The sequence below is a fragment of the Sus scrofa genome, chromosome 10 (genome assembly GCF_000003025.6).
Source record: "Sus scrofa isolate TJ Tabasco breed Duroc chromosome 10, Sscrofa11.1, whole genome shotgun sequence".
NCBI classification, from domain to species: Eukaryota; Metazoa; Chordata; class Mammalia; order Artiodactyla; family Suidae; genus Sus; species Sus scrofa.
In genome coordinates, this window is record NC_010452.4 from 43,750,439 (window position 1) to 43,760,993 (window position 10,555).

Sequence of the window (10,555 nt, forward strand, 5' to 3'; positions counted from 1 at the left end):
AACAGGATAGATGGGGCTTTGCCACCTCCCCCAATTAGCCTCTGAATAAACAGATCATTTCTTGGGTAGTCTTCAATCCTGAAATAATTTAGAGCAGAGTCACATCTACTTCGTCGGGCAAGCAGAGGGAGGCCCTGATACTTTGTTTTCTGAACCAGTCTTGGTCCTTGCATGTTTAGATGGGGCACTAAAATAGGAGGCTGGCTGTAGAGCTAGCTAGCCAGAGCTGCATAAGACAGCACTGTAGCAAACGCTGCAGAGGACAACCCAGGACTGGACTAAATGAGAATCGACACCCATTCCCTGAAAAGGAGCATTGGTGGGAGCGTAGGTGAGACCCAGACAGTGGGGAGTACCAGCAGGTAGAATCCAAGGAACCACAAAGTGCAACTTTCCTAATTGGCTGTCATCAGGATACCCAGCCAGCAAATGGGAAATGGATGCTATCATCCCCTGGGAGAGTAGAGGAGTCAAAGGGTACCATGACCATGAACCCCACCGCTTAACTCTACCATCACAACCCCTAAGCTCCTCTCCCCCTTACATCTGGGTATCATCTTAGAGTAAGAGAAAATGGTTGAAACAATCTGAAAAAGTGAGTATTTGCTTTCTTTAAACATGCCAGAAAGAGTTAAGTTGGCACAAGCACACACACCCATGCATGCACACACATACACACACACACACACACACACACACACACACACACCCATCTTCCCCAGCATCTATGAAAGGCATGGCAGGTAGATTAAGAGTGTGGGATTCTGGGAGTTCCTGTCATGGCTCAGAGGTAACAAACCTGATTAGTATCCATGAGGTTACAGGTTCGTTCCCTGGCCTGCTCAGAGAGTTGAGGATCCTCCAATTCAACCCCTAGGCTGGGAACTTCTATATGCCATGGGTGCAGCCCTAAAAAGACAAAAAACAAAACAAAACAAAAGAGCATGAGATTCTGCCACTCTTGAACATATATCCAGACAAAACCTGCATTCAAAAAGATACATGCACCCACTGCAGCATTATTTACAATAATACATTATTTACAAGACACAGAAACAATCTCAACATCCAGTGACAAAGGAATGGATTACACGTACACAATGGAATACTACTCAGCCATAAAAAAGAGCAAACTAATGCCATTTGCAGTGACATGGATGCAACCAGATTCTCATACTAAGTGAAGTAAGTCAGAAAGAGAAAGACAAATACCATATGATGTCACTTATATGTGGAATCTAAAATATGGCACAAATGAACATATCTACAAAACAGAAACAACTCACAGACATGGAGAATAGACTTGTAGTTGTCAAGGGACTTGTAGTTGGGGAGGGAGGTGGATGGACTGGGAGTTTGGGGTTAGTAGATGCTAACTACTACATTTAGAATAGATAAGCAATGAGGTCCTACTGTATAGCACAGGGAACTATGTCCAACCACTTGTGATAGAGCATGATAGAAAATAATATGAGAAAAAGAATGTATATATATGTGTGTGTGTGACTGGGTCACTTTGCTGTACAGCATAAATTGACAGAACCTTATAAATCAACTATACTATAAGAAAAATTTTTAGGAGTTCCCGTTGTTCAGCAGAAATGAACCCAACTAGTATCCATGAGGATGTGGGTTCAATCCCTGGCCTCACTCCGGAGGTTAAGGATCCTGCACTGTGATAAGCTGTGATGTAGGTCACAGACAGGGCTTGGATCTGGCGTTGCTGTGGCTGTGGCATAGGCCAGCAGCTGCTGCTCCAATTCAACCCCTAGCCTGGGAACTTCCATATGCCTAAAAAGCAATCAATCAATCAATCAATCAATCAATTTTTTTTTTTTTTAAAGAGTGTGGGATTCTGGATCCACATGGCCTGGATCTGACTCCTGGCTCCACAACCTGTCAACTCTGTGGCTTTGGTCAATTTGTTCTATCTCCCTGTGTCTCAGTTTCCTCATCTATCAAATGAGGATCATAATAGTTTCTCTTAGCATTTTTTAAAGATTAAGCGAGCTAATAAATGTAAAGCTCTTAGATCAGTGCCCACACTAAGGGTCAGTAAGTGCTGGCAATCCTTATTGCTTTTAGCATTACCATTACATTATGACTTCAACCACTCACCTACAGCTGGAGAAAAGACCAGATCAGCTATTGCAAAATCAAGAAATCACCATTTCTCTACACCACCAAGTTGTAGAGATTAAAATTTGTACGCCTGCCACATAATCAATCATAAATGATAAAGGGATAGAAAACAGATCAAAAGACAGGTTTTTAAAAATACAACAGAATGGTACAAATTTTAAAAATCTTAATCAAATGGACGGCATTCCGGAAAAAAAAAAAATGAATTATCTACATTAGCTCAAGAAGTAGGCCGTGTAGGAAAGAATTATGCCCAAAGAAGCTGAAAAATTCATCAAAGAATTACCTCAAAAAAGGCCTATGACCAGATAATTTAATTAATACTTCTTTCAAACTTTTCCCAAGGGACAAGGCCAGAATGTATAACAGTACCAGGACTTGGAAAAAAGATGGACTATTTCCCAATTCATTGGAAAACTACTACCTATCATACACAAGACTGCATAAGCTCAAACTGTAGACCAACATTTTTCTCTAAAGCTTTGCTAAGCTGGGATTTCTGAGTGCCTCTAATATGCCATGAGATTCTAGTAAGAGGAGCAATGTCATTTTGCACTTCATTTCTTCCTGGCTCCCCCAGACCCTTCTCATGGTCATGCAGGAACTACACACAGCCTTAGCTCCTGCAATCAGATTAAGACGGTCTGAGAGCCAAGAATATACAGAAAGGTACATAGAGGAAAAAGGATTCTTAAGAGATAAAGAGACAGTACGTAAAATTGCAAAACAATAAGAAGACGACGACGAAAGCTGAGGGTCAAAGCGGTACATTCTGCTGGTGAAAATGTAAACTGATTCAACTCATCTAAGAAGCAACTGGCCGTATGTATTTAGAACCTTAAATGAAAATTTTTTGACCTAATAATTCAACTTCTATTAATCTATCCTGGAGAACTGAAAATGAAGATAAAGATTTACATACAAGGATGTACTTCACAGAATGGTTAACAGCAAACAAAACAGGAAACAATCTAAATGTCTAAAAATAAAAACAGTGAAATAGATTATGGCACATTCATATGATGAATTATGCAACATTAAAAGCAATGTTTGGGAGAAATTTTTTAAAGACATATATCTTTTGTTTTAGAAAAAAAGGAAGAGAAAATAAAATGTATAATCTTAAATATATTTTAAAAACACATGTACAGGGGAAAAACAACTGGAAGAATATAGATCAAAACCTTAATACCTCTGGATAGTGGGACTGAGCATTTTTAAAAACATTTCTAATATCATCTAAGTTTCTACACTAAGAATCAATTACTTTTACAATCAGTTTTTTTTTAAAAAAAGGATAAACCCAAATAATTATTGCACATGGATAAATACTCTTCTGAGCGAAAAAGAAAAAAAAAATGTCTCCATTCACAAAGGACAAAAACATTCTCAACACTGCACAGAACTCCATTCTCCCAAACGTGAATCTTAACACCGGCGCACTTGAAAGCCTCAAGACAGAGCAAACCAACCAAATCCCTCAGTAGACAGAGCTGCTTCTCGAGGTTTTCAACAACACGGTCATGATCGAGAGCGGAACTCAGCACCCATTTTTTAAGTGCAGCTGTTTTCATATCTCCCTAGGTTTGAAAAACATCCACATCGAGGGGATAGGGTTTACAGAGAGGGTTACACGCACGCGTTTGCACACACATTCTCTCTCTCACACACACACACACACTCGTGTGCTCCCAACCAGACAACTCGAAGCGAGTCCTGTGGGTGCTGTCGCGCGGCATCCCCAAGCCGCAGCCGCGCAGACCCCCGCCCCCTGCGCTGGCCGCCGGGCGCCGAGAGTACCTGCTCGTGGTGTGCGGTGGCTGGGTCGCCCGGCTCCTGAGTGTCCTCAGCGCGGCGGGGGTGCTGTGGGTAGCCTCCCTGCTTTCCTCCACCAAGAACCTGCACAGCCGGGAAGAAAACTAAGTTGGGGAGCAGTTGGCTGGCAGGCTCGGCATCGCGCTCGCAGCCGGGCCGGGGCATCCTCGCGCGCCCTGGCTCCCGGAGTTTGAAGAGGCTCCGGGCGGGAAGGAAGGGAAGGCATAGTCCAGAATGGAGAAACCGGGTGACTTAATGGGGGCCCGACGGCGGGTTCAGGCCCGCAGCTCCCTCGCCCAGAGCAACGCACGCTGGAGCCCTCGCCACCCTGACTGGTCCCTCTCCGCCCCAGGTGGTGCCCAGACGGTGTCAGGGTCGACCCTCTGATACCTTCCCCCATCCAGCCTGCCGGGACGTCTCCATCCCACCCTACCCCTCAGGCCGCCGCTGCCCGTCGGCTGGTCCTTGCAGCGGCGGAAACTCCTTAAGCCCGAGCGGAGCTGGTGGGCAGCTGGGGCCCCCCAGGGCGCACGGCGGGAGCGCGCGGCACGCGGGGCGGCCCGAGCGCGGCGGGTGGGTTACCTGGAGCTGGCGGGCGCGTCGGTCGAGCACCAGAGCAGGCGCAGCAGCAGCAGCAGCAGCAGGCTGGCGAGCAGGGCGAGCAGCGCGCCCCCCGGCCGCATCCTGAGCCACAGGCACTGCCGCCGCCGCTTCTGCCCTGGCAAAGCGCAGCCGGAACGGCCCCGACTCGCCGCTCCCGCCGCCGCCGCCGCCGCCGCTGCCGCCGCAGCCACGCACACCTCCAGCGTTCCCAGGCGGCGGGGAGGGGCGGCGGCAGCGCGCGCCGCGGACCCGCACTCTCGGGCGCCCCCGGCGCGGTCTGCACAGTCTTCGGGGGCGAAGGGAGCAGCGGTGTCCCGACTCTCCTCCTTGCTCGCGCCCAGCCCGGGGTCGCGGCGGGAGCCTGGCGCTCGGATGGCCGCTATGATCCGCCCAGCTCGCCTCCTCTCCTCCCGGAGGCGCTCCGAGCAGCTGCGGGCTCTAGTCGCCGCCACCGCCGCCGCCGCGCGGGGTCACCTGAAGGTTGGGGCTCGGGAGCTGGACGCCGTGCTGATTGGGCTCCAACTTCAGTGCGCCCTCGCCTTCCCGGGAGTGGCCGCGTGCTCTTCCCCGAAGCTCACGCAGCCCACCTAGGCGGACCGCAGCCCGCTCTGCGCCCCTGCGGAGGAGAGCGAGGGCTTGGAGGGGCGGAAGAGGAGGGAAGAAAGGGCCCACTTCAAAAACTTTTAAAACTGTGTAGTCTCTCTGCTGGATCGTCCCACGCATAGAGGCTGCTAGGGACTTTAGAAGAACCTCCCCTTGCTTAAAGGCAGATTCAAAGGGACAGCAGATGGATTTCCAGGGGCCAGGCAATCTTATGGGGCCGAGCAAACAACTACCCGCAGGCCGAATTCGTCCCCTGCCCGTTTTTTGTTAACAGTTTGATTGGAACACCTCCCCAACCTCCGCCCCCTCTCTTCGTCCGTATCATCAATGGCTGAGTATAGCTGTCTTTATCTGCGGCTGCTTCTGCGCAGCAAGGGCAGAATTGAGTCGTGGTCGCAAATATCAGATGGTTCATGGAGCCCAAAATATTGACCATCTGGCCCTTTGCAAAAAAGTTGGCAGACCCCTGCTTTACATCTTAATGGGCTAGATCATACTGCTCAGCGCGTGTACTAGGGAGGACAATGTGATATTGCCTGGCTCCCCAATTATTTATTTTGGGAGTGGGTTCCTCCTCTTTCAGCTCTAAGCTAGCCCGTCTGAGTGTGGCCAAAGTCCCCACTGTACAAGCTTCTGGGATTTTGCCCCCGACGCTGAACCCTTGAGGAACACCAGTAAACCCTAAACAGCTTAATGGTTCCATGGGGGTTCTTTACACTGTTCAATGGGCTTTTGTATATATTTGAGATTTTTCCAAAAGGAACCCTTGGGTTCTTGCAGCCTGTGAAGACCTTGATAAAGGCACTTTCAAAGGTTTTAGTGAGTGAACTTGCCCAGGTAACAGAAAACATATTTCAACGGGACTCTCCTAGAGGCATAAGGTCTCAACCTGAAAAACCAATGTGACAGCCTCTGAGAAGCAAGTAGCCCAGACAGCTCAATAAAGCTGTCGCCAGTGATTTCATCACAGAAGAAATAACATTTATCAAGAAGAGAAATGTAAGGCTGCCTCGTCCCCTTCAACTAATTCTGCATTTACTCCATTAAAAATACGTAGTTGAAAACACACCAGAACTTTGCACATAGTAGTTGATCAATAAACGTTTGGTCAGTGAATAAAACACCTCATAATTAATGTTCTTCTCAAAGAGAAAAGGAAAAAACCTTGAAAATAAATGTGACTAGAAATAGGATTTCCTTCCATTGCTCACTACTGCTGTTAAAATATCTATTCATCTGTAAAGAAAAATTTGCTACTTGTTACTTAAGACTGACATTTGGGGGGATCTGGCTGCTTATCTGAGGATGGTATGAGAAAGTAATGCTATGTTCAGACTGTGCTAAAATAATAAAGTAATCCAATTCTGCGTGTTTGAAAGCTTAAGCGTCTTGTTAGATAAGTAAGATAGGGCACAATTACCTTGAAAATGGAAAAGTTGTCTGGATTTGGAAGATAGTCTGAACTGTCTTTCTCTTAGAGCAAAAGAATTGTGCAGACAACTCACGCCGAAGATGGTTTCCAGACAAAAACGTAAAGGGCATTATTGTATCAGCCAGGAAGCTGCAATTTCACTTAATTTACTAAAGTTTAATATTTCAGCACAGCTGGGCTCAAGGCAACAGCAGAAGAGTCAGTCTTGCACTAGGCTCCCTAAACACCCTTGCTGCAAATGAAGTTACTTTTTATCAAGCCAATGGCAATCAGCAGGGGACCCACAAAAGCCCATTTTAATTGGAAAACCAAGTGTAAATTTGCAATGGGGATTCTGAACCGAGAGTTTAAAATTTGACAGTGGAGATCTTTACCACAAGGTTTGTAATTGAAGACTTGGGTTGGTAAAATACAAATTATCTTGTTTATCCTTGAGAGATCGAAGAACCTGACAAAAACAGGATTCCTTAAATATTATTAGCCAGAGAACCAATACTGGAAAAATGTGCATTTGGTAACTTAACACTGTTAGGTTGACCAGCAGCCCCAAAGACCTGAACCCTCAGAAACTCTGGCTGATATGCAGAAGCCCTAGCTGGTTTGTAGACCTACCCTACTTTCCCAGTTTGCCCAACATTTACTTCTCATTTTGCCTTTGTCATTTTGTTTCTTTTTTGGCCACACCCAAGGCATGTGGAATTTCCTGGGCCTGGGATTGAACCTGCGCCACAGCAGCAACCAGAGCAGCTGCAGTGATAATGCTGAATCTTAACTCACTGAGCCACAAGAAAACTCTACCTTTATTATTTTTTAATTCATTTCATGAGTGCCCTTCCTTTTCATAAAATAACTTATTAAAAATGATTGGGAAGTTTTGATATATTAAAAATGTCCAAGTCATTGAGAATCTTCCTAGAAATGGGGGTTTCTCATTTTGGTATAAGGTTTTAAATATTTCCATATGCAGCACCCGGCCAGCTCAGTCAGTAGAGCATGAGACTCTTAAATATTTCCATATGCATAGATCTGAGGGTTTGCGAAACATCCTAAAAATCAAGTGTCTCTTATACCTAATGGTATACATAAGTGGAAACTTCCAACATAGAGAAAGGAAGACATGCTTGAGAAACACAGAAAACAGATGCACCAAAGAATTTTTCCTTCATTTGGGTGACATTTTTACCTCTCTGTCTAGAAAGGATGGTTTCTGATGTCTTCAGCCAGCTTGATTGGTTTTAGCAATATTAGAGATTTGTGAGGACTGCAAGACAATAGCACATTCATAAATATTAAAGTACTCCTTGGGGGAGGAGATTCATAAGGATAGCATAACCAAGGCTATATATTTTCAATAAATCTGAGGATATAAATACAAGTAGAAATAATTTTAAGAAATCAACAACCTTGTAGGGGGGAGCTATAGTTCAACTATGTTTTATTACAGATTTTGGCCACTACTAATTGAATATTTTAAACACTGAAGCGATTTCATGTAGAAAATCATTTTAACTTTAAATACAGAACACCTAGGATGATGTACAAATTTCATATAGGTCTTACACATGTAAGAAAAACAATCTGTAGTATAACTAAAATTACAGAACAAAAAAATAATAAAGTTATTATTCACAGTGTTAAATAGATTTGAATATATAAAAACTTAAACTTCTAAAATTCTTTTCCCTGAGATCACAAAGTCCAAAAAAGAGTACTGGAAATTCCATTTTTATCATGAAAGTATAGAATGGCCACAATCCCATTCCACAAACCCCTAAGATGAACTAATTGGACAAGACCAAGTTCAAGACTTATCTCCCCTATTTACGACTTATAGTTGTGGGAAAATGGAAAAGTTTTTGAAGGTCCTATTAGTACTCAGTTTGGAAGAGCAAAGGTTGGGAGGAAGAACCAACAAAAATAAGTAGCCATCAGTGGAAACCACCAGGACTCAAGGGTTAAAAGAGATGGTGACGAGTGAATACAGCTTAGTAGCCAGAGGAAGAATGACCAGAGATGGTGCTAATCTTGAAGAGAGATGCTTCAAAAGAACTTCCTAGCTAGCAACTGAAATCAATTTACTAAAGAAAAATGAGCACCTATCCCACCTATTCAATAAACAAATGGCCCTTGAAACATTGCTCTTTATATGGAATTGGCTTCTCCCAGACCATCCTGCTTAATTCCAGGGCTGGCAAGACCAGGCAGAACTCCAGTTGCTTTAACAGATTTGGGGGTGTGGAGATTGTGTTTCAGGGTAATATACCCAAACCTGCCATATTACTCTCCCCAACTTCTCTTCTCCACCTCTCCATTCCATACAACCTGAACTCTAAGCAGGTAAATGACTAAACAAAAAAATTCAAGAGTTAGCCCTTAATGCAAAACTAAATTTCAACACATAGGCAAATAAAAAGGAAGAACTGCCAAAGATTTTCCATTCGCAATATTCCTGTCAAGTGGTAGAAAGAAAAGGGCATCTATTTCAAAGATGAGTAAGCAGGAAAAAAATATGCAAAAGTTCTGCAAAATACAAGATGAATGGAAAGAAATATAACCAATAGAAAAGCAAATGAAAAATATATGTTGATACAATACTTAGCAGGAAAGAGCAGAAAATTTAAGCAAGGTTCACTTTGTACTCCCCAGGAAATGACATATAATATAAACACTATGAAAGAGGAACCCAAAGAAGAAATAAGAATTGAAAGACAAGGCAGCAAGGCAATAGGATGAAAAGTGAGCTGACAAGAGTAAAAAACAAAACAAAACAAATATTGCAGAACGGAGAACTATCTTCAGAAGACTGAGCAACAGAAATTAGATGGCAAAAATCTTCATTAGTGTCACAAAAGTAAGGGTGATGCAACCTGCAGAAAACACAAAGAAAAGGGATAAGGAAAATACACTGATTAAGAAAACAATGACATGTATCAAAGACAGATGTTAGAGATATATTATGTAGGGATTAGGGGTTCTTTTTAAAAAGCATAAAAAGAAATATTAAAAACATTTAAGGATATAGTAGAAGAAAACTTTACTGATATAAAGAAATGTGTAAATATGCAGTGTTTGGTGTTCTTATTGCCTGAACTCACTATGTGAACTCATGGTGTTCCAGAGAAATTTAATAGAGAACTAACTTTATGATTTATCCTCTTGCAGAGATTATTCAAAAACAAAAAAAGAATCCTAAATGTATCCAGACAGAAGAAACAGGAAAAAGTTAATCTTGTTTCTGACTTCACTTTGGCAGCATTAGACTCTAAAAGAATACAACTATATTTACTGAATTTTTGAATAGAAAAGATGTGACCCCCAAATTCTCTACCCAACTAGGAAAGATAGTTTTTCAAATATTAAAGCCCATGAAATTTCAAATATTTAAGAAGTCAGAATATATAATACTTAGATACGTATCCTGGAAAAAAATCAACTTGAGTCATAATCCAATCATAAAGCATGAATCAAATAAATTTAGTGTTCTCTTGTGGCTCAGCAGGTTAAGGATCTGGTGCTGTTACTTCAGCAGCTTGGGTTGCTGCTGTGGCACGGGTTGGATCCTTCACCTGGGAACTTCCACATGCCAAGGGTACAGCCAAAAAAAGAAGTTCACAACAAAGAAGTTGTGATCAGGGGAGTTCCCGTCATGGCTCAGCAGTAAGAAACCCAATTAGTATCCATGAGATCGCAGGTTCAATTCCTGGCCTCGCTCAGTGAGTTAAGGATCCAGCCTTGCCGTGAGCTGTGGTATAGGTCACAGACTCCGATTTGCATTGCTATGGCTGTGCCATAGACCAGCAGCTAGAGCTGATTGGACCTCTAGCCTGGGAACTTCCATATGCCGTAGCTGCAGCCCTAAAAGACAAAAAAATAAAAATAAAATTAAAAAAAAAAGAAGTTGTGATCAGAAAGAACCGAGATGAGTAATAGATCATTTTAAAAATAGAATTAAGGGAGTTC

The 10,555-nt window shown here is 43.4% G+C and overlaps 1 protein-coding gene across 1 annotated transcript in view; it reads right to left on the reverse strand.

Moving 5' to 3' along the window:
• ST8SIA6 (ST8 alpha-N-acetyl-neuraminide alpha-2,8-sialyltransferase 6) overlaps positions 1-4,716 on the reverse strand; it is a 153,478-nt gene extending 148,762 nt beyond the window's left edge. Inside the window, exons 1-2 of the mRNA XM_021064812.1 lie at positions 4,540-4,716; positions 3,943-4,041 (exon numbers count right to left, since the gene is read on the reverse strand). Of these exons, the coding sequence (XP_020920471.1) occupies positions 3,943-4,041; positions 4,540-4,640 (200 nt within the window). The 5' untranslated portion in view covers positions 4,641-4,716. The remainder of the gene's footprint in view (positions 1-3,942; positions 4,042-4,539) is intronic.